Source organism: Aquarana catesbeiana, linkage group LG12 (assembly GCF_042186555.1).
Source record: "Aquarana catesbeiana isolate 2022-GZ linkage group LG12, ASM4218655v1, whole genome shotgun sequence".
In the NCBI taxonomy this organism is placed as follows: Eukaryota; Metazoa; Chordata; class Amphibia; order Anura; family Ranidae; genus Aquarana; species Aquarana catesbeiana.
Genome location: NC_133335.1, coordinates 67,649,326 through 67,674,617, shown reverse-complemented (window position 1 = coordinate 67,674,617; position 25,292 = coordinate 67,649,326). Strand labels below are relative to the sequence as shown.

At 41.9% G+C, this 25,292-nt stretch overlaps 1 protein-coding gene across 1 annotated transcript in view; it reads left to right on the top strand.

The window, feature by feature from the left end:
• Window positions 1–25,292, top strand: part of RAPGEFL1 (Rap guanine nucleotide exchange factor like 1) — a 97,868-nt gene that overhangs the window by 32,279 nt on the left and 40,297 nt on the right. The window contains exons 2-6 of the mRNA XM_073608000.1: window positions 2,141–2,219; window positions 16,744–16,894; window positions 18,748–18,845; window positions 20,179–20,294; window positions 21,044–21,211. Coding sequence (XP_073464101.1) covers window positions 2,141–2,219; window positions 16,744–16,894; window positions 18,748–18,845; window positions 20,179–20,294; window positions 21,044–21,211 — 612 coding nt within the window. The remainder of the gene's footprint in view (window positions 1–2,140; window positions 2,220–16,743; window positions 16,895–18,747; window positions 18,846–20,178; window positions 20,295–21,043; window positions 21,212–25,292) is intronic.

Here is a 25,292-nt window from a genome sequence, read left to right as displayed (position 1 = left end):
CTAATCTTAGCTAGTTACCTGTATAGAAGACATCTGGGAGCCAGACATCTTGCTGATTGATAGGGGATCAAATACTTATTTCACTCATTTAAAATGAAAATCAATTTATAACTTTTTTGAAATGCTTTTTTCTGATAATTTTGTTGTTCTGTCTCTCACTATTAAAGTAAACCTATCATTTCTTTGTCAGTGGGCAAACATGCAAAATCAGCAGGGGATCAAATACTTTTTTCCCTCACTGCTTAATACCTTTTTTGATCTAAATCATATACAGGGGCTGGAGATCCTTCTTGGACTCCAGTAATATGGCGGCCGTGTTATTATTAAACACTAGTAAGTGGCAGCGCTCGCTAGTGTATGCTCTGTGATGTTCTTTAATCCTGCCTTCTGTGAGCACCGCTATTCCCGTTGCCCCAGTGACAACGCCTCTTTCGATAAAACATACGTCGGGCGGAGGACGTAGCTGTGATTTCAGCACACCCGCCTGGGGGCTGGTGTTCTGTCAAATTCTCCAACCCGCTAAAAAATCCAACCGCTTAACTTGCGGTTCTTTAAGCCAGCAGCAATTGGAGTTTTTGGTGAATTAGTGATTGGACACAACACCGGCAACCGAATAGAGTCCATTGCAGGATATTATGAGTGGAGATTCTTACTCTTTAATTCGTCGAAATCTCCAATTACTAAGGTTTAAGTAAACTGGAAATGACGTGGTTGGAGTTTCTGATGGGTTGGAGAAATTGACAGAACACCGGAAGATATTGTATACCGAATGCCTGTTGTTTTCAGTCAGCTTTGTAAGTAGATTTTTTTTTTTTAATAAATGTGAGCGGATATTGCACAATGAGGTGCTCTTCCCTTTTTCTTTATATTATGCCCCACGTGATTTTGCAGGATTAATATACAGTGGAGTGTTCTTTTGCCGTGGTCGTGGTGATCTGGTGAGTGTGTCTGAGGGATTGATTATTTATATCGGCCTTCCTGCTGGGAGTTACCTTCCATACTTATAGTGAGGGTTGTAATCACTAAAGCGAGGTCAGACCCTAACCAGGTTGTCTTTTTCTGGTAAGAGGCTAACTCTTTCAACTTGGACTCTTCTGCATATTATTTTCTTTGCACGATAGCACAGATTTTTTTTTTTTAATGGATTATATAAATTTGATGAGTTTACTTTATTTTTTGGCTTGAGGCACTTTATGCGCTTTATTATTAATTTACTGATATACATTTATGAATTTATGCACGTATTTGATGACCGCGCAACATTGCTTTCTTTTTACCTGCAAATCAATATTATGTGCAATATTTTTTGAGTGCAGCTGTCAGTAGTGTTAATTTTTATCAGTTACTAGTAAAGTAATTTCCTTTTACACTGAGCGTAGATCATTTTCATTTTATATATTTCTATGTCAGGGGACAATTATTATTATTTATTCATTTTGGGTTTGAATTTGCTTACATATCATTCACACATTATTATTCTATGTCACTAGCAACCATTTATTCACTTTTTTTTCACTGGATATATTCATTGGATATGTTGGTATTTTTATTTACTTTGAGCGCAGCACAGTTTTTACTACATTTTATCATGGTGTAAGAGGTGGGGTGCAGTTGTTATTACTCCACGTGGGTCAGGAGCCAGAACTACAGAGGAGGCATCAGATTTTGTAGCTCTTGCTCCCTGCTACAGCTCCAACTTTACAAGAAGTCCCTCTGCATTGCACTCTGATGCTCTGGAATGGTGGGTCAGCAAGCCCAGACCATGATCTACCAGTTACCTGGCCGCGGTCTACAGGTTGCTGACCCCCGTGCTACACCAATGGGACAGGAAGTGAAGGGAAATCTCCCCAATTAGACACATATAGCAACATATTTTATAGCAATGAATGCATTGACCAATAAATTGGTGGCTTCTAACATTTTAAAGCAATATAAACCTTTTTTAATGTAAAAGCAGGATAATAGGGGAGGGTGGGAGAAGAACGTGTTTGTGTTGCCTCTCACTTTATAAAATACTGTAAAAAAATTACACCACAAATCTGATTGCTTGCTGTGAGAATACATTTACTTCTGTTTTTTTCACAGGACTTGTTTTTAATAACAATACAAATTCGTTATTTTTTTTTTCTTTTTTCCCCAGAACTAGCATTGGACGATTTCATCCTCACCCATACTCTGTTTCTGCCTACGGATGAACTTCTGCACCAGTTACAACAATAATATCCTTCTTGTTTTATTCTGTACATTTGAAATACTTTATTAGGCCTGTATTAGTGATTACCTGCTCTTTTAGGTTTGAAACTAAAGTCCAACTCCAGCCCAAACTTTTTGTTTTGGGCAGAGGCTGGAAGGGGCCCCTCTGAGGAGATCTGCAATCACTTGGGGACACAGGGATTCAGAGACTGTCGGGTTATACTACCGCCTACAGGAGGTCTGGACACTGACAAACAAAGAAATGGTAGGGCAGCTCAGTTTAAACCTACTTACTCACAGTACCAAAGGGAACTGTTGCTCAAAGCCAGTAATCCAACCATCTCTGTGGTTTCAGGTGCCTACAGATATAGCTCACCAATGCTTCCCACATGGAAAGAAAAACAAGTTGGCGGTGCTTTAAAGCGTTAGTAAACCAGTTTTTTTTTTTTTCACCCGGTCTTCCTCCTTCCGGGTTGGCGGGCTCCGGTCCTTTGATTGGATGACCCGCAATGGCGTCACTCCCGCGCATGCACCCAGGAGCCACTGTTTAAGGCACAGGGCTCTGAAGGAACAGCACGGTATGCCATTCCTTCAGAGTGCATGTGCTGGTGATGTCACCAGTGTCTCCACAAGTAAATATGTTCTAAACGGTGCATGTTTAGGAGATATTTACTGTACCTATAGGTAAGCCTTACTATAGGCTTTCCTATAGGTAAAAATTGTCCATTGGAGTTTACTCCCACTTTGATGACATCAGCCTTTACAAAGCTTTAATATTCCAGGGCTAGATCACAATAGAGTTCACCTAGACCAAACCTCATTTTTACATTGTTCACCCAAAAGGGGCTTAAACTGTTTCATTTACATTGTTCCTGGCACTGTAAGTATTTTAATAATAAAAAAACATTTAAGTACCTTTTTCCTAATCGATATACAGCTGTCACATGACCCAGCTCTTTCCCAGCCTATCTGCAGGGAAACATAAGTACCTGAAAATAAAATAATAAAAATAAGCAGGAGGAGCGTCTAGTCCTCTGCTGCTGGTCACATGTTAAAAAAAATAAAAAGGCAAAGGGTCCCCCCAAAATCCATACTAGACCCTTATCTGAGCATGCAGCCTGGCAAGCCAGAAAAGGAGGGGGATGAGTGAGAGCCCCCTCCTAAACATGGGGGAGGGGGGTACTTTGGGGCAGGGGGGACGCAATAGCATGGTGTGGGCAGATTTCTGCCAGTCACAGGCTATGTCTCGCCGCTCCAGCTTGTGTCTTAGAATCGGATGAAGCCTCCATTAATCAAGATGTAATATCCCACCCCCTGTTGTGTTTAGCTGGTTAGTGGGCATGGAGGAGGAGGGAAGGAGTGGGCTGTCATTTACCACTGTGTATATAGGTACAATTTATAATTACTGTGCTGTCCTATAGCTAAAGTGATATCAGATATGTGATTGAATACAAGAACAGTAATAAACGTAAACAGCTGTGACTTTGCTGCAAGATACACGCATACACAAACTATTTTCCAACAATAAGCTGCGCTATAAACTAGACAAGTAATAAATATAGTATTGTGACTGGGTGCAAATTGATACAAAAAGTGTGATTGATCAAATACTAAAGGATTAAGAGTCCTTTCAGATTAATAATCAATATCCTTGGGTGCTATTATCACACACAACACCCAAGAGTAGTGATACAGGAAAGGATCTGTCTTCCAACGTCACACTGCCGCTTGCCAGCTGGTATGGATCTCTTATGGGAGATAGTTTGCACCAATGGCCTAATACCCAGCCCGGCCTTTAGTTGCTCTCAGTCAGGTGCCCCAGGGCGACGTCAGGTGTGACGAAATGCGTAGGGAGGGGTGACGTGCTGACGTCACCGCTATACATGGAAGTCCCGGAACCACGGGCAGTTACAGAGAGCCGGCTGGCTTCAGTTTTTTATCTTACCTTATGGCATGTACTTTGCATATGATGTTATCACTTTTCATAGCGCGGCTTATTATTGGAAAACCACTGTGTATATGCCCACGTGTGACTCTTTAGTCACATGGACTGCTCGGATGTGATAGGGAGGAAATGCTCAGCGTAGAAATACACTGAAAACTGAGCATGTGCAGAGCTGCCAACACTTCTCTGCAAAATCCCAAGCTGATTTGGGGAACATGGACAGAAGGGAGCGAGAGAGAACAGCCAGATCAACCACTTTTTTTTCTTCGGAATACAGAAAGAATCTCATAGTGATTGAGTGAGTATGAACAGCATGTAATACAGCATTTATTGATAGTTTTTTATGATGTGTGTTTAGTGACACTTTAACCTCCCTGACGGTATGATTATTTCGGATTTTAGGTGCTGAAAGCGGTACAATTATTTTGCATGGAAATTTGGCGTTTTATATTGTAGGTCTGTAAATCTTAACAATAACACACTTAAATCTGTCCAAACCAGAGTCTAGTAGATATCCCGGGTATGATAAAGTTTGAAACACAAAAACATAAATTATAATATAATAAATAAAAATTAATAATTAAAAAAAATAGTAATAAAATAAATTTCCCCACAATTCACTATCGCTCAATTCTGCAAGTGTTCTAATTTACTATCGCTGTTTTCTAGCTGGTCTAAAGCCACTTTTGACGTAAAGGGACACTTTTTGGTTGCTATGGACAATCTCCAGTTTCCAGGCAGAAAGAACAGGATATATAATATAAAACTGCATGCAGGGCATGGGCCAGAGCACTGGGGACAAAAGGGATGTGAAATAATTTCATACAGTACTGTAATCTGTAAGATTACAGTACTGTATGTGTTATGATTTTGACATTTTTTTGAATTTGCCGCCAGGCTCCGCCCCCGTGCGTCGCGCCGCTCGCAGGGAACGGAGCCTGGCACGGAGAGGCTTCGGAGGAGGACGGAGCCCTCGGACACTGCGGGGGACATCGCAGGATCCCGGGGACAAGGTAAGTAACGCCGCCCCAGGATCCTGCAATGCGATCCCGAGTGTGGCTCGGGGTTACCGCTAATGGTACTGAATTTTAACCCCGAGCCACACTCGGGAAAACCGCCAGGGAGGCTACCCACTTGCTTACCGGGCACTTAAACCCCCCTCCTATCCAGACCAATTTTCAGCTTTCAGCACTGACGCACCTTGAATGACAATTGCGCAGTCATACAACACTGTACCCAAATGAAATTTTTATCATTTTTTTCCCCACAAATAGAGCTTTCTTTTGGTGGTATTTGATCACCTCTGCGGTTTTTATTTTTTGTTAAAAAAATTTAAAAAAAAAATTTTTTTTTTTATATTTTGTTATAAAATTTTTTGAAAGGGTAATTTTTCTCCTTCATTGATGTACGCTGATGAGGCGGCACCAATGGGCACTGATTGGTGGCAGTGATGGGCACTGATGGGTGGCAGTGATGGGCACTGATTGGTGGCAATAATGGGCACTGATCTTGTACACTGCTAGGTGGCACTGATTGGCACCACTGGTGGGCATTGTTAGGTGGCAATGGTGGGCATTGATAGGTGGCACTTGTAGGCATTGATAGGTGGCACTTATGGGCATTGATACGTGGCACTGGTGGGCACTGTAGGCACTGTGATGTGGCAATGTCAGGTGGCACTGGCAGGGGGTACTGGTGGCACAATTGAGGCACGTATGAGGCATTATTGCCTCCTCCTCTTCGGGACCGATGTCCCTTGCTGGTGAGCCGGTGATCGGCTTTTTTTTCTCCTCGCGCTGACAGCGCGAGGAGAAAAAAAAAACGATTACCGAGCTTTTGTTTTGATCATGTGATCAGCTGTCATTGGCTGACAGCTGATCACATGGTAAGGGGCCGGGACCGGCCCCTTGGATCGGTGATCACCCGAGTCTCAGTGACTCAGTGATCACAGCGCGCTCCACGCACGCCCTGCAGGGCGCGCGCAGGGCACGTGCACAGGGGAGGCCGTCATATGACAGCCTCCCCGGGAATGCAGGTCTGCGCTGTAGCCGTCGTTCGGCTATAGCGCGGATATCAAGCGGTTAATGGAGATGTATGATTAAACTCTTTTTGGGTAAAACCTGTCATGCCGCGTACACACGACCGGTTTTGCCGTTGAAATAAACTCCGAAGGTTTCTCCGACGGAACTCTGACGGAATTCCGCTCAAACGGTCTTGCATACACACGGTCACACTAAAGTCTGACCGTCCAGAACGAGGTGAAGTACAACACGTACAATGGGATTAGAAAAAGGAAGTTCAATATCCAGTAGCCAATAGCTTCCATCTCGTACTTGCTCCGTTGGAACAGCATACCGACGAGAGGTTTTCCTGATAGGAATTGGTTCCGTCGGAAATATTTAGAACATGTTCCATTTCTAGGTCTGTCAGAATTTTCGAAAAAGAAAAAAAGTCTGATGAGGCATACACACGATCGGAATAGACGATGAAAAGCTCCCGTCTGACTTTTTCTGTCGGACATTCCGCTTGTGTGTACGCCGCTTTAGAGTAAGGCTTGGTCTGGGCACTTTTGTGATCTAGTCCTTCAATCATAAAGCTTTGTGAAGGATGATGTCATTGAAGTGTGGCCAACTTGTTTGTCTCATAGCCCTTTCTTCTCCCAGTATGCCTTCTTTTTATGCTACTGTCCAAGGAGGATAGACATCTTTTCTCTGCTCTGTACCTTTTTTTTTTTTCGCTAACTATTTTTTTATATATTTTCTTCAATCCTGTTCCTGCTACATAGCTGCTGAGCTGGTTTCTCCACAGAACTATACATATGGGTGCTTCCTAAGGCTTACTTTGGAGTACCGTATCCTGAATACCCTGGACTGGACATGTGGGTTAGCTTGGAATGTGACCTTCGGGCACTGGGCTCTGCATTATAGTGCTTTAGAGATGTAAGTGTACTGTGTTATCTGCGGAGCGTTCTCCAGGTTCAGAGCTGTGGCACAGCCCCAGCTCTGATCCTGTCTATGAAAACTTGTGTGTGTAGGCCACGGGGGCTGATTACATGGAGCCTCCTTCTTACTAGGACCACTGGGCACCATTTAAAATTCCTGCTTTCCATCAGTTTTACGACGGAAGGAATTATTGCTGAGGCATTGAGCTCTGATTTCATACACTGGGTGGAGTGTTGCACATGTGTGCATAATCCTTGCGCTCTTTCTAGTTCCTTCAGTGCTGAGGAAGCAACCACTCGCTACTTCTCCTGACTGCAAGTTTATGTGACCTGTCTACGGTGACTTGGTCACCTTTTGGCTGCCCGGGCCTCTCCTGCTACCAACAGCCTGATTCATGAGTATTCAAGCCCTTACCATGTGTTACGTTGCCCCCACCTGTGTTGGATCCTGGACACATAGGGAACAGTCCCTCTTTTCTGGGTGCTTCCAGCTTATGATCCACTAACGATCATGGTACTGCCTGCAATGTACCCATTGAGGTGCCTGAGACTGAGGACCTGGAATTCTGCAGTCTGCTAGAGTCTCTGCCATCTTTTGAATCTTTACTTGCTTTTTCAGACATGGCCTCTCCTCGACTCTATCCCAGGAGGATTTCACCACGGTCATACAGGGTTTTATGAGCCAAATAGCACATTTGACTGCTGGCTTTGACCATAAAGCTCGTTCTTCTGCAACTTCCCTGCCGAGTATGTCTGATGCCTTATTTTATCTTCCTGAGGAGTTATCGCCTTCTGAGCCTTCAGCCACGGAGACTCTGTCTAACATTGAGTTCCTTAAGTCATTAATAAACAACCCCTAATCTGAGGAGTCACAGACCTCTGCCATTACTCCCAAACTAGAGACCATCTTGGCTCTTATTGACACCATAGGATCTTCCTACTTCTTCTTTTTGAGTCCCTCAATGAGCCAGAATAATATGGCATTTTTGTAGAATAAATTTCTTTGAGTTCGTTTAGGGACTGTCTTTACAAACTGACAGCTCAGATCTGAGCAGCTGTAATAACAATCCAATGTTAGTACAGCGATCTCCCCTGCTGTGCTATTGTGTTCTGAAAGGGGGACTCTTCCCCCCCCCCCTCCCCCCGCCAGAACACTCCAGTCAGCGCTCTCAGCCAGTGGCTGAGAGTGCTGATCGGAAGCCAGTCGACAGACCTTTTTCGGTCATGACCCATTTGACAGAAGCTGGCTGAACGGCTTCTGTTGGACTGACTCCACCACACAGGGGCCGAATGTCGGCCAGTTTCTATTGTACCGGCTGATGCCGCCCACCGTTCGACCTGTGTGTCCTAGGCTTAAGGCATGTTGGGAGTAGGTGGGTTATCCTTGGCTAGCCCAAAGTGGTTTTTGTTTGCCAGTGTCCAGTCTTCCTATAGGTGGCAGTAAACCAGAAAATCCTTTAGGAGAAAGAGGAGTGAGACACATGAACCCCCATGCTTGAAACTACTAGGTATTACCCATCCCTCATGGCTGAATGGAGCGGTAAGGGAATATGTGCTGCTGGGGAGAGTGGCATTGAAAATTTAATGGTTTGCTTTGTCTTGCAAAGACCAGCACAGGTTCACTTTAAGAACTGTTGATATAGTGTACAGCTTAATGGGTAAGCTAATACACTAATTGGATTCTACCTAAAAAAAAATAATGTCATTAAGGCGGGAGCGTCTGTTTTTTATAATTGCTCAAGTGACGTCAGGTTGTAAACTCCAACAAAACAGCCGGAACGGAAGTAAAATGGTTTCGTGCAATTTGTAAAAAGCTTTGGATTATGTTGGAGCTAGTAAACTTGGATAGTAAATATTCTACACCACACAAAATCTTAAAGTAATAAGAATGTCAGGTTATACCATACTCTTCAGGCAGTACAATGTGCCTAACCTATTTTGGAACATACAGTGGATATAGAAAGTCCTCACGCCCTGGTTAAAATGTCAGGTTTCTGTGTTGTAAAAAAAAAAAAGACCAAGATAAATAATTTCAGAATTTTTTTCCACCTTTAACCACTTAAGCCACGGACTATTTGGCTGGCCAAAGGCCAGAGCACTGCGATTCGGCACTGCGTTGCTTTAACTGACAATTGTGCGGCGTGGCTCCAAAACAAAATTGATGTCTTTTTTCCCCACAAATAGAGCTTTCTTTTGGTGGTATTTTGATCACCTCTGCGTTTTTTATTTTTTGCGCTATAAACAAAAAAAGAGCAACAATTTTGAAAAAAAAACACATTATTTTTTACTTTTTGCTATAATAAATATCCCCCAAAAAATATATAAAAAAACATTTTTTTCCTCAGTTTAGGCCATTATGTATTCTTCTACATATTTTTGGTAAAAAAAATAGCACTAAGCGTTTATTGATTGGTCTGCGCAAAAGTTATAGCTACAAAATGGGGGATAGTTTTATGGCATTTTTATTAATATTTTTTTTTTTTATTAGTAATGGCGGCGATCAGCGATTTTTGTTTTTTTTTTATCATGACTGCGACATTATGGCGGACAGATCGGACACTTTTGGCGTTATTTTGGGACCATTTACATTTATACAGCGATCAGTGCAATTAAAAATGCATTGATTACTGTGTAAATGTGAATGGCAGTGAAGGGGTTAACCAGTAGGGGCGGGGGGAAGGGTTTACGTGTGTCCTAGGGAGTGATTCTAACTGTAGGGGGGATGGGCTACGTGTGACACGACACTGATCACCGCTCCCCATCACAGGGAGCTGTGATCAGTGACAGTGTCACTAGACAGAACGGGGAAATGCTTGTTTACATCAGCATTTCCCCGTTCTTCCTCTCCGTGAGGCGATCGTGGGTATGCCTGCGGACATCGAGTCCGCGGGACCCGCGATCACACTTGCGGCAGGGTCGTGTGCTTACCACCACACAGCGGCCAGTTTAAAGGGATGTACCTGTACACCCATTCGCCTGTCCGTGCCATTCTGCTGACATAAATGTTCGTGCGGCGGTCGGCAAGCTGGTAATGTGACCTATAAACTGTACAACTCAGTTGAACAACAAACTGAAATCTTTTAGGTGGAGGGAAGTAAAAATTATTTTTAAAAAATTATCTGGTTGCATAAGTGTGCACACCCTTAAACTAATACTTTGTTGAAGCACCTTTTGATTTTATTACAGCGCTCAGACTTTTTGGGTATGAGTCTATTAGCATGGCACATCTTGACTTGGTAATATTTGCCCACTCTTCTTTCCAAAAACACTCCAAATCTGTCAGATTGCGAGGACATCTCCTGTGCACAGCCCTCTTCATATCACCCCACAGATTTTCAATTGGATTCAGGTCTCGGCTCTGGCTGGGCCATTCCGAAACTTTAATCTTCTTCTGGTGAAACCATTCCTTTGTTGATTTGGGTTGTTGTCATGCTGAAAAATGAAGTTCCTCTTCATGTTCAGTTTTCTAGCAGAAGCCTGAAGGTTTTGTGCCAATAGTAACTGGCATTTGGAACTGTTCTTTGTTTCCTCTACCTTGACTGAGGCCCCTGTTCGAGCTGAAGAAAAACAGCCCCAAAGCATGATGCTGCCACCACCATGCTTCACTGTGGGTATGGTGTTGTTTTTGCGCCAAACATATCTCTTGGAATTATGGACAAAAACTTCAACCTTGATTTCATCAGACCATAACACAATTTCCTGCATGCTTTTGGGAGACTTCCAATGTGTTTTTGCAAAATTTAGCTTGGATGTTTTTCTTCAGAAAAGGCTTCCATCTTGCCACTCTACCCCATAGCCCAGACATATCAAGAATATGGGAGTCTGTTGTCACATGTACCTCACAGCCAGTACTTGCCAGATATTCCTGCAGCTCCTTTAATGTTGCTGTAGGCCTCTTGGCAGCCTCCCTGACCAGTTTTCTTTTCGTCTGTTCATCATTTTTGGAGGGAAGTCCAGTTCTTGGTAATGTCACTGTTGTGCCATATTTTCTCCACTTGATGATGACAGTCTTCACTGTGTTTCATGGTATATCTAATCTAAAAAGCAAACAGAATCCTGCAAGCTACCATGTGAAAATCCAAATGATAATTAGAGATGATTAAAGGACAGCTGCTAGCATTGATCACGTCCCATATGCTCGTGCCAAAAAGTTTTTATACCAATATAATGCTGTGCTATCCAAATGTAATCATACGGTAACCCTACTAAACCATAATATTACTGGCTGCAGTTAAATAGTGGTGGTGGGATATACTATTCCTATATAAAAAATATAGTGAATATAATAATGCAATCTTATGTGACTGTCTTCCAAACCGTCCTGTCCTCCCCCTGAGGAAGATACGACATTTCACGGTATCGACACATGTTGGGGAGGTGACAGGACAGTTTATGAGACACTGGATTGTTCTCAGAGCGGGAGAGGACACATCAGCACAGCACCTTTTTATATTTGATTGGCTTGATACAAAGTGGCGCGCTCATAGCACCTATTAAATGTGAGTACCCTAATATAGGGAATATTGTCATTTTAAATAATACTTTTAATACGGTAATACACTATCCAGTTTCCTCTGTTTTCCGTATGAATATTGCTGCAAGCAACCAGCCAAGGATCTTAATGCTGACCATAAACCCAGAGGTGGTTTAAAAGCGTGTTTTGACCGAGCTTAGGTGCAAGGTCACACGATCTAAGGTGAGCACATACACCAAAGGGAAGCACAAGAGTGGACACGAGCAATTGACTGTTTTATCATCTGCAATGAGCACCAGAAGAATGGAGTAGTTATGAATGGACTTTATGCTGCGATTTTATGGACACATTAATGCATGAATTTGTTTAGCACAAGATCACTTTGAACACAGTTCACTTTATTTTGTATATTGATTATTGTATATTGATGCACTTTTTTATAGATTTATGTAAATTACAGATTATCACTGCAATTATCGCAGTATTGCAATTATTGCACAGGGTTGCAAATTTCTCTATTGCATATGAATGCTACGTGTGTGTGTGTATGCTACACAGGTTGTCATTGGGAGGATCGCATAGGATTGCAATTTTTATTGTTCATGATCGCAACTTATAATCACATAAGATTGCATTATTATATTCACTAGATTTTTTATATAGGAATAGTATATCCCACCACCACTATTTAACTGCAGCCGGTAATATTATGGTTTAGTACAGTTACTGTATGATTACATTTGGATAGGGCAGCATCATATTGGTATATCTAATGCCTTGGAAATCCTTTTGTACCCTTCTCCTGACTGATACCTTTTAACAATGAGATCCCTCTGATGCTTTGGAAGCTCTCTGCAGGCCATGGCTTTTGCTGTAGGATGTGTAAAAGGAAATGTCAGGAAAGACCTACTAGAACAGCTTTAACCCCTTGCCGACTGCCCTTCGTCAATTGACGGTGGCAGAATAGCACTCCTGCGTGAATCGCCGTAGCTGTACAGGGGGTGCTCGCCACGTGACGGGCTACCCGCAATGGCCGCCGGCTACCCGCGATTGCTCCTGAGAAGGACAGAACGGAGATCTGTCAATGTAAACGGACACATCTCCGTTCTGTCAGTGACATTTATACAGTAGTCAGTGGTCCCAAAATAGTCCGATCTGTCCGCCGCAATGTCGCAGTCCCGATTAAAAATCGCAGATCGCCGCCATTACTAGTAAAAAAAAATAAAATAAATAAAAGTATAATAAAAATGCTATAAACCTATCCCCTATTTTGTAGACGCTATAACTTTTGCGCAAACTAACCAATATATGCTTATTGTTGTGTTTTTTTTTTTTTTTTTTTTTTTTTTACCAAAAGTATGTAGAAGAGTACATATTGACCTAAACTAAGGAAGACATTTAGTTTTTTTTATATATTTTTTGTGGATATATATTATAGCAAATAGTAAAAAATATTGCTTTCTTTTCCCAAATTGTTGGTCTTTTTTTGTTTATAGCGCAAAAAATAAAAAACGTGGAGGTGATCAAATGCCACCAAAAGAAAGCTCTATTTGTGGGGGAAAAAAAAGGACGTCAGCTTTGTTTGGGTACAACGTCGCACGACCGCGCAATTGTCAGTTAAAGTAATGTAGTGCCGAATCGCTAAAAAATACTCTTGGTCATTGAGAGGGCGAATCCTTCCGGGGTTGAAGTGGTTAAGGGTGTGCACACTTATGCAACCATATTTTATTTTTTTATTTTTACTTCCCTCCACCTAAAAGATTTCAATTTGTTCAACTGAGTTGTACAGTTTATAGGTCACATTAAAGGTGGAAAAAGTTGTGAAATGATTTATCTTTGCCTCATTTTTTTACATCACAGAAACCTGACATTTTAACCGGGGTGTGTAGACTTTTTATATCCACTGTATACTGTATATGGTTAAAGGATACCTATCTTGAGAGAAACATTGGGGCTGGCTATTGCAGGGTTCCCTTTTAAAATGCTAGGGGCTACCTAGGTTCTATACTTTTAAATATGATAAGGATATGATAATAGATAAGGAATTCTAATTGTCTCTGACTTTCCTTGGCTACACGCATTTTCCAGGTCAGAGACTCTAATGCTGCGTACACACGGTCGGAATTTTCGATAACATATGTTCGATGTGAGCTTGTTGTTGGAAATTCCGACCGTGTGTAGGCTCCATCGGACATTAGTTGTCGGAATTACCGACAACAAAAATTTGAGAGCTTGATCTCAAATTTTCCAACAACAAAATCTGTTGTCGGAAATTCCGATCGTGTGTACACAATTCCAACGCACAAAGTTCCACGCATGCTCGGAATCAAGCAGAAGAGCCGCACTGGCTATTGAACTTCATTTTTCTCGGCTCGTAGTATGTGTTGTACGTCACCGCGTTCTTAGCGTTCGGAATTTCCGACAACATTTGTGCGACCGTGTGTATGCAAGACAAGTTTGAGCCAACATCCATCTGAAATAAATCGAGGATTTTGTTGTCGGAATGTCCGATCGTGTGTAAGAGGTTTGGTGTAATATCCTTGAAACTAGTATTTTCAGAAGGAGGTCCGCAATTGTGGCCTTCAGTTTGCAATCATAACTAGTTAACTTTAAGCAAATGAAGATGTACAAGATGAATGGCACTCCAGGCAATCATTTGCTTGTTTTTGCAGCACTAAGGCTATTCAATACCTCATCAGGATCTGTTCTAAAACTAGAAAAGTCACTTGTGTGTCCTCAGTTACGATTTATTGCTGTTCTGTGAGAGATACCATCATAATTAGTGATATGTCCCCGCTACTAAATTCCCTGAGATGATTAGAGAAGACGCATTTCTCTGCCCTCGCACCAATATTCGGGACATATTGGACAATATTTATGCAAAACACCGTTTTCTATTGCTAGCACTTCTAAGCTGGGACTGTGCGTCCAAATTAGGGACAGATGGAAGGGCTGTCAGTGGATATCCCTTTTACCTGTAAAAATACACTCACTGGCTACTTTATTAGGTACATCTGTTCAATTACTTGGTAACACAAATTGCTAATCAGACAATCACATGGCAGCAACTCAATGCATTTAGGCATCTAGACGTGTGAAGACCACTTGCTGAAGTTCATACTGAGCATCAGAATGGGGAAGAAAGGGAATTTAAAATGGAGGTTCACACAAAAATTGAACCTCCGCTTTTCAGAACCCACACCCCCCCCCCCCGTGTCACATTTGGCACCTTTCAGGGGGAAGGGGCGTGCAGATACCTGTCTAAGACAGGTATTTGCACCCACTTCCGGCATAAAGTCCAACGGGAATCTATGCCTCTTCCCGTCCCCACCGCGCTGTCTGCTGGGACACACACGGGTCCCAGAGACAGCGGGGGACCAGTTAGGAAGCGCAGCGCGACTCGCGCATGCGTAGTAGGGAACCGGGAAGTGAAGCCGCAGCACTTCACTTCCTGATTCCCTTACAGAGAATGGCGGCGGCAGCACCCGAGGGACGATTTGGTCTCGGGTGCCGTCATCGCTGGACTCTGGGACAGGTGAGTGTCCTTATTTTAAAAGTCAGCAGCTGCAGTATTTGTAGCTGCTGACTTTTACATTTTTTTTTTTTTTTGCGGGACTCCCTCTTTAAGTGACTTTAAACGTGGCATGGTTGTTGGTGCCAGACGGGCTGATCTGAGTATTTCAAAAACTGCTGATCTACTGGAATTTTCACTCACAACTATCTCTGGGGTTTACAGAGAATGGTCTGACAATGAGAAAATATCCAGTTAGTGGCAGTTGTATGGACAAAAATGCCATGTTAATATCGGAGGAGAATGGGCAGACTGGTTTGAGATAATAGAAAGGCAACAGCAACTCAAATAACCATTTGTTACAACCAAGGTATGCAGAATACCATCTCTGAACTAGGGCTGGGGAAAAAATTGATTTGAATCTTGAATCGAGTTGAGAGGTCAAATCGATTCAAATTTTCAGCAAATCGATTTTTTTTTTTTCTCACCAGGACCGGTGCTGACACCGCGCCAGTCCTGAGGAGCTGCAGGCAGGATTTTTTAGGCAAGGCCGGACGGCGCGGACTAGGCCAAAGCCACGGCCTCGCCTAAAAACTCCTGCCTGCAGCTCCCCAGGACAGGCGCAGTGTCCATCAAAAAAAAAAAAAAACTCGATTCAAATCGTGAATCGGCCTTTTTTTTTTTTTTTTATTGGAGAAAATCGCCCAGCTCTACCCTGAACGCACAACATTGAACCTTGAAACAGATGGACTACAGCAGCAGAAGACCACACTGGGTGCCCCTCCTGTTAGCTAAAAACAGGAAACTGAGTCTACAATTCACACAGGCTCACCTAAATTGGACAATAGAAGATTGGAAAAACATCTGAGTCTCGATTTCAGCTGCAACATTCAGATGGTAGGGTCAGAATTTGGTGTAAACAACATGAAAGCATGGATCCATCCTGTCTTGTATCAACGGTTCAGGCTGGTGGTGGTGTAATGGTGTGGGGGATATTTTCTTGGCACACTTTTTTCTAAAAAAATTTAGAGTGCAAAGGCGAAGGCACGTGTCAATCCCACACACATGCAAACATTTATCACCTCACCGCGACTGTCAGATCGAGGGCATGTAATTATAGCACCAGACCTCCTATGGGCCCCTTAGTACCAATTGAGCATTGTTTAAACACCATGACCTACCTGAGTATTGTTGATGTCCATCCCTTTATGACTACAGTGTACCCATCTTCTGATGGCTCCTTCCAGCAGGATAATGCACCATGTCACAGAGCTCAAATCATCTCACCACTGGTTTCTTAAACATGATAATGAGATCACTGTACTCCAATGGCCTCCACACTCACCAGATCTCAATCCAATAGAGCACCTTTGGGATGTGGTGGAATGGGAAATTTGCATGATGGATGTGCAGCCAACAAATTGATGCTATCATGTCACTGTGGACCAACATCTCTGAGGAGTGTTTCCAACACCTTGTTGAATCTATGCCACCAATTAAGGCAGTTCTGAAGGCAAAAGGGGATCCAACACGGTACTAGCAAGGTGTACCTAATAAAGTGGCCAGTGAGTGTACGTTCCTCTATTTATCGTTTACACCATCGTTCCACCTGCCCGTACTTTTGTCTAACCATACACCATGCTTTGGTTACATGTTGTATTTTTCCTTAACTTAAACACTTTCTGTGGGTGCAGCCGACATACATCTCCGACGTGGGAAGGAGGTGATGCTGTGCAGAAGAAGCAAGCTGTCCTCTGTGCTCTTCTGCATCTCCTGGACACATATAAGGATTCTCTGCAGGAAGAGGAGCGCACTTTCCAGCTAATCAAGGTAGGAGCCAAGAAATAGGAGCCTTTACGAGGGTAACCCATCAATGTTCAGGAGACGGGCAGTTCCACTACTGTATATCATTGCATGTCAAAGGTCATGGTGTGGAACTCTATGTAAGGCCAAAGGGTCGCTCAAAACTTGATTTGAGGTTAGAAGACTACCTATTACTGAGGTTAATGGCTCAAGGTCACATCTTCAATATACAATGGCATACGCTCGTCCAGTGCTCTGCAATGTATGGAAACAATAGATCACTAACTGCTGTGCTAAAGGTCACACACTGTTACCATATGTTATTGGATCTTTTGCTAGTCAAGATCCAATCTGATAGTTGCACATTGTACTATGAAACTATTTTTCTTTTAAGTCAGTATTTTTTTCTTGAAAATTACTTATAACTCCCAAACATTATTCATTTTTTTTTTTTTTTTTTTTAAGCAGAGAACCTAGGAAATGAAATGCCGATCGTTGCAATTATTTTCAGCTCACGGTATTTGCGCCACGGTTTTTCAAGCACGTTTAAAAAAAAAAAAAAAATGAATGAATAAAAAAACAAAACACAATATATACCCCAATTTCTTTGTATAATATGAAAGATGTTGTTACGCTGAGTAAATAGATAACTAACATGTCACACTTTAAAATTGCGCACGTTCGTGGAATAGCGACAAACTACGGTACTTGCAAAATCTCCCGAAGCGAGAGGTTTAAATGCCTTTTTACAGGTTACCTGTTTAGAGTTGCAGAGGAGGTCAAGCTCTAGAATTATTGCTCTTGCTCTAATGCTCATGACGATATCTCACATGTGTGCTGCGAACACCATTTACATATGTGTGTGTGACTTATGTATGCGCTCACTTTTGTGCGTGAGCACAGAGGGATGGGGGCACTTTAAAAAAAAAATAAATCTTATTTATTTTTTCTTTTTATTTTTACACTGTCCCTTTTTATTTTTTTGAACGCTTTTATTCCTATTTCAAGGAATGTAAACATCCCTTGTAATAGAAATAAGGATGACAGGTCCACCTTATAAAGAAATCTGGGGTCAAAGACCACAAATCTCTCCTTTTTACCTTTTTAAAAACAAAAGATGCTTTAAAAAAAAAAAAAAAAAAAAAAATTATTTACTTCCTCCCTGGACCAGAAGAGACCTCATGATGTCGCTCTGGTCCTCCAAGGCCATGGCGGATCTACTCTATGATCGCCTGTGTGACCAGCCGGTGGCAAAGTCGGATCGTTTCTCAGGCGAGGTGGTGGAAACTGTAAGCCCTATAAACACCGGTCAATGGCGGGAGGGGAGGGGGGTGCCCCCTCCCATTGCTTCTGAAAGCATTCCAGCGGCTCATGAGCCGCTTGGAACGCTTTCAAGAGGGCCAACCGCCGGCTAAAAAAAAAAAACAATACTGGCTGATATCGTTAGCCATAATCCTGGTAAACCACTTGCAAACCGCAACGTATATATACATATTGTGGTTGGCAAGGGGTTAATCTGTTACAAAGATGAATTAATAATTGGTGCAACATAAATGTCTGTTTTTTTTTTGGGGGGGGGGGTGGTTTTGGCTTTTTTGTCTTGTTTTTGTTTTTTTGTTTTTTTTTGTTTTTTCTTTATAAAATTGTACACTTGTGATCTGTATATTGCTGCAAGAGCCATTTACTCAAGTGAAATGACCAGTTATTTAAAAAACAAAAAACAAAAAAAATGTTATTGAAGGACCTCGTACCCGAGGGATACTACTGCTTATCGTGACTAGTAGCTTAGCCTGAAAAAACGCTGTCCTGTTCTTCTTGGGAACGTGAAGGGTTTGCATAAAATCTGCCAAGGCCTTCATTAATTACTGTTTTCCCTGCAGGATTTCTATGTCTTGGTGATGCGGGACGCTCCAAACCTTCCACAGCTCGAGGGGAATGTCATCAGACTGCATCGACTGGTGGAGACAGCTGAACTCAGGTAGAAAAATACATAACAAAGATTGACATGTTCTATCTCAACAGTATCACATTCCACAGTGCTAATGTTGTACAGGAGAAGCAAAGAACTCCACGTAAATTGGAAAACAAAAACTAATTTTGACTATTGGGGAAAAATGTTAAATAGATTTTTGAACTGGGCTATGTGTAACTACCTATAACCCTACTATATATTCCATTTCTAGTAATCTGTACAGACTAGGTGAAATCTTAGATTAGCAGTGTCACTAGTTATGCATTCGTATTGGGTGGTGAGGAGGTTAGTAGCATTCAGATTTCTGGAATTTTTCAGGCGACTGTGGCCAGATCCAATAGAGATTAAAGAATATGTTACCCCAATATTTCATATTCCTGACGTGTCTATTGTACCATGTACTTGTGTTAAAAGGTATTCTCTTTGTATTTCTTCTTTTGTTTTATTTCAAATACCTGGTGTTTCTGCCAGTCTCCCTGTCCCTGCTCCCCTATTTCAAACTGACCACACTAGGCAAGTGAGCAAATTCATCCCAACGTGGTCAGTTTTGTGGCTGTGTTTGCAGCTCGGCTTGCCCATTCTCCAGTGATCAGATCTGTGCTGACACGCCGTCACCCCCCAATCCCCCCCCCGCACAGCTATGCACTGGGAAGATCAGTGTATTGTTGTTTTACCACCCCCAGTTCTCCAAGCCCCTTGTGCAGCTAAGAACAGAGATTATCTGATCACATATTAAAGGATAAGTTCACCCTTTCACAAAAAATAATAAATGCACTTTTCGTTTTTTATTTTGTCACGTAGCGGGGAGGTGGATCCCAGCTAGCTGTCTGATCGAGGAGGTGCAGGGGGGCGGTCCGTTCGTAACATGTTACACCTTGATTATGAATGTAACAGGTTATGAAAGGTGAACTTATTGTTTTTTTAAAAAAAAGAAAGAAAAGGTGTTTTTTTTTTTGTTTTTTTTTTTAATGCCAATATTATGCAAATGTTTTGTCTTTCATTTCTGTTTTGAACTGAATGGGTTGTCACTCATGCTCCATCTAATACATTCAGTATCTGATCAATAAAATGGACACAAGAGCCATATGGCACCTACCCAGCAGGGAAGGGAGCACAAGTATTTCGACTATGGACCAGAACTGTAATTTTCTGTGGGCTCCATTCCATTCTCCTTTTATGTAGCAGACTTTGCTAAGCTCAGCAAGCATATATTTCCATTTGTATGTGCCTAACCCTTTAGGAAACCCTGAACTGTACCGAGCGTAATGTTTGGTCCTCTTTATTTTGTAGCTTGAAGGATACATTTGAGCCTTCCCCTAACATGTCACATTTCATACAGGCTTACAGATGGCAGCGCGGCTCCCTGCTCCAAACAAGTCAAGCCCCTATTCCGCCATTTTCGACGGATTGACTCCTGCCTGCAGCCACGGGTAGCATTCAGGGGTTCAGATGAAAGTAAGTTTTTATGTCTATTGCTTTGTCGTGCTGTCAGTCTAACACTGAACATGCTTCCAGGCAGGGAAAGCTGTGTTTCTGCTTCTTCAATGTTTAATCCGACAAAAAAGAATGCAGAACTTCAGCAGTCATTTTTTATTTTTCTGTAGTCTCCAATCCATTGGGTCAATACTCTTCCAATGATTTCATGGAGGAAGGATACTAAACTGTGCGCCTAGAGCAGTGGTTGTCAACTTATGAGCTAAAGGGGTCTCAAATGTGGCCCCTGACATCACCAAAAGGCTGCATATAATGTTCAATATACTATATCTATTGCTTGAGAGAACCGTCAGAAACTGTTCAGATCTAATAAAGAAGATGAGGGTCAGAGAGTGTGAAAATGCTCCATTTTTGGTTAGGGATATGATGCAAAAGACAATGGGACACAGGGAACATGTTACATGCGGCTAGTAGAGATCAATGCCATTATTCCAATCAATATACCCACTATAGACTGCTGAGGTCCGAGGGCCGCTTATCACATACCAAAGGGCCGCAGGTTGGGCACCAAGGTCTAAGAGGATGCTTGCAAAAGCAAGGTAGAACATTTATATAGAGAATATAACTATGATACATTATATTTTAGACTGGAGAACTGTTAAAAAATGAATCGAGACCCTAGGTTCTTCTGTGTTTGAACATGATGATTTGATTTTTACTGACAATGTTTTAGTGGTCTAGCCTGACAGTATTATTATTTTCATCTTCAGTCTTCTGCAGGGTCTATATGCCGGACCACTCATATGTTACCATCCGAAGTCGTCTGTCTGCATCAGTCTCGGACATTCTCAGCTCTGTCTCTGAGAAGCTGCAGTATTCAGAGGAGCAAGGACAGAGGGAAGAGCCTCTAATTTTAGTGGCGGTTACCAGCGCTGGAGGTGAGTGCGACTTGTACCATTTTTAGAGTTCATCTAATAGAGTAGACATATTTAGGCTGATTGATTAAGGCTGTGCCACCAGTGCCAGTAAAATATAAAGCATTGATCAGTGTTTGTAACAAGATCTTGATGCTGGTAGATCTTGGCACAGAAGAGGTAGATTTTGGCACCCATAACTCTAGCACCTGGCTGCTATAGCAGCTGGGACTGTGTTTAAATTTGTAAAGCAAACAATGGGCTTTCAGGTGGAAGTTATTTGGGTAGCTATAAATCTGCCTGATCACTTCCTCAGCCCACAGATGGTACCCCCTCGACCCACCGCCCCCCCCCCCCCCCCCCCCCCCCGCCAGTCTGACCACCCACGCCATGTGTCCCACCTGAAGGTCTAGGACTGGCATGGTGGGTGGAGTGGAGGGAAACCAGTGAACGTCTGTTCACTAATCTCCACTCCAGTGAATGAATACGGATATAGCAACGTCACTTCCCAGGTCAGCTGTCATTAACATGTGCTCCATTAACTTCAGTGGAAGGCAGGGGAGACATTAGGGGTCTAATAGACCTCTGAAGTCTCAAAGAGAACCTGTCATTACAGTATAAACTCACATGGAGAACTATCAACCTCATATGTAATAGCAATAAAATGAATTGGAAAAAAAAAATTAAAAACAAATAAAGTAACGAAAAAGCCCAACATTTTCACAGTCCCACGTACATGCACATAAGAACATAAAATCATGCAGTTCTAGCCCTTCCCTACTCTATTAAAAATATGTTTTTAGAGAGATTTCCGATCACTTCCTGTCCTGACAGAATGGCGAAATCACCCCAAAGAGGACCACAGACAGCTCTCAAAAGGTGACAGAGGCTGGAACCCTTCTACAGTCTACCAAAAAAATGAAATGCAAACGATTTGACTGGTATTCAGTTTTAAGGTTAGGTTTAGGGAGTTAGGTGATAGGTGCAGTTTTAAGGTTGTGTTTTGGGTTAATCTTAAGTGTTAGCGTAAGGTAAATAAGGTTAATGGTTTGGTTAAGGTTAAAGGATATCTTTAAGAAGTCGGGGAGATTAAGGGTTATTTAAAGTTGTTTTTAACATTCAGGATAATCATTAGGTTAAGTTTAGATGTCTAGGTCATGTGTATACTAGCGCTCTATTTTACACTTGGTTTTCGTACCAAAAGGCCTGAAACTTGAACTCATGCAGTCACCGCACACTCACAGCCCTGCAACTGGTTGCAACGCCATATGCACAGCGTTGACGATGTGTTTAGGCTTGAAATTTACCAGCTCCAGGCTTCTAGTGCAGCATTCCGGTAATTTATAACAGTAATCTTTTTTTAAAGCCACATTCTAGAATGGTAATTTCTGGTTTGTTGCTAAATGTCAATGTTCTTAACATGTGATCATTGTGACAGACCTAGCCGGGTAGGTCTGTCACAATTATTACTCTCTGGTTCACCTTCCTAAATAAGCCTGCTAGTACAGTATTTGTAGATAATACCTACATTGTAAGGTCTGGAGGCTAGGGACTGATGGAGGAGGTTCAGTTACTCTAAGGCCCCATTCACACCTGAGCGTAGTGGTTTTGAGCATTATTCATGCGTTTTGAGCGCGTATTTGTGCGTTTCCATGCAGAGCTTTGGCTTTTTTTTATTAGCCAATAGGAAAAATGATCCTCTGTTGCATCATTTGTTGCTATGTTTTTAGATTTTTTTTCATCTGCTTCCTGGGTGAATATGCTCCAAAAACGCCCAAATCTGCCCGATTCGAGCAACAAAAAAGGGTCCAGAACTTGTTTAAGCTTCAGGCGTTGGGCTTCAGGCAACTTGGAGTGGAGATATGAACCATCTCCATAGAGAATAATGAATTTTTTTCTCCTCAAGCGTTTTGTAGCTTCAGGCTTCATGCTACAAAACGCTCAGGGGTGAATGGGGCCTGAGGTCCATTCATTCAAACAGATCTACATAAAGGGGTCTGTTTATCATCAAGATTCGTCCCATATGTCTAAAAGAATCATAAAGGAAACATGGGAGAAAGTTGTGCAAATCTTGTGTAAAGCATTGATAAATAGACTCTAAAGTGTTCATTGAGCCATATGGCAGAAATGGTATAAGGCAGAAGGATACCTGTGGGCCCTCTGTTAAATTAAAATCTGTGTACAATAAATAAAAATGATCTAAGTGCTTCCTTTTAGGAACTTCATCTGTAGTATATTGCTGAGACTGATATATCACTAACCGTCATTTCAAGAGGTGCTCAGGGAAATCGTGAATAGGAAAACTCCTTCCCATTACATAGGGAGGCTGGTTGGTGTTTTACAGCTCATTAACTTCCACAGGAAAGCATTGCTTTTTAGGAGAAGTGCTAGAATATATACTGGAATAACTGCATGGGTTTCTATGGCAGCACCTTGTCTAACAAGCAGAGCTGACGTAACCGGTAAGGGCTGAGACTGAATACACTTCTTTCTCTTATGTAAAAGTTAATGAGCTGAAGGCCGTATGTCATTGAACATCTTCATGTAAAAGAGGAAAATGTTGAATTTTTTATTGAAGATTTTTTATTTTTATCACAAAAGATTTAACACACAGCTAGTCAACTGTAAGGGACTCAATTCTGTAATCTTTTGTGTGGGGGCCCAAGTTCTTTCCCCAGCAAAGATGTGTTGAGTGGAAAGAACTGCATACTTGGGGCCCGCTCACTACATGCATGCTGAATGGCTCCATTTTAGCATGCAGGATAGTGTCTGTTTTACTGGACAGGGAGGGGGCACTGTGATGTGCTGTTTCCAGTTTTTTTTCAACTTTATTGAGACTGTACAAATGTACACTTCATTCAGGTCTTGGCACATCAGCGCAGTGAGCTGCACTATAGCGTGGTGACCTATGATGCTATCCACTACAGAAAAATGCAGCATCTATATTTTTTCCTGCAAGGCACATTACATTGTAAACAGGGCACATTGTAGTGTAAACGGGACCCACTTAGAAAACAATTGTTTTCTATGTGTCCTAGTAGCGGCTTGCGTTGTTCCATATGCTGATAGTCACTTCACAATCAACTCAGTGCATTCTGATTGCTGGAGCACAAAGGTACACAGGCTACTGTGTGGAGCAAGGTGATTGGATTACATTATGCAACTGCTGGTACAGCCTGCTACATGCAGAGTTTGAATTGCTTTAGATGTTTGTATGTTAGTAGTCACCATACTTCATGTTATATTTTATTCATAAAAGTTGCATTGCCTGTAATAAGGCAAGCTAGTTATGCATTGATCTGTACCTTTATCCATCTGTCTGCTGATGGTATAACAGACGTACCTGTTCTACTACATATTGTACTCCTGTATTTTATGTTGTCAGTTTTTGTTTTTATTTTTCTTTTTTTCTGAAAAATCAATAAAAATTGTGTTATAAAAAAAAAAAAGTTGAATTGCCTGTAGCAACCAGTGGCATGCCAGTGGATGGATAGGGTACATTTACACTGATATTTATTTTGTAGCTATTAAATGCTAAAAAGCATCAGGACTGCAACTCCCATGTACAGTGAGGAAAAATAACAATTTGATCCCCTGTAGATTTTGTAAGTTTGCCCACTTACAAAGAAATGAAGAGTCTATATTTGTTATCATATGTGTATTTTAAATGAAAGAGACAGAATATCAACCAAAAATCCAGAAAAAAACACATAATACATATGTCATAAATTGAGTTGCAGTTCAGTGAGTAATATAAGTATTTGATCCCCCAAGCAAAACATGAGTTATTAATTGGTAGAGAAACCCTGGTAAGCACAGAGGTAAGACGTTTCTTGTAGGTTGGTTACCAGGTTGCACACATCTCAGAAGGGATTTTGGTCCACTCTTTACAGATTTTCTCTAAATCATTAACCACTTCAGCCCCGGAAGATTTTACCCCCTTCCTACTAACTAGAGCACTTTTTACAATTTGGCACTGTGTTGCTTTAACTGACAATTGCGCGGTCATGCAATGCTGTACCCAGACAAAATTTGCGTCCTTTTTTTCCCCACAAATAGAGCTTTCTTTTGGTGGTATTTGATCACCTCCTGAGGTTTTTATTAC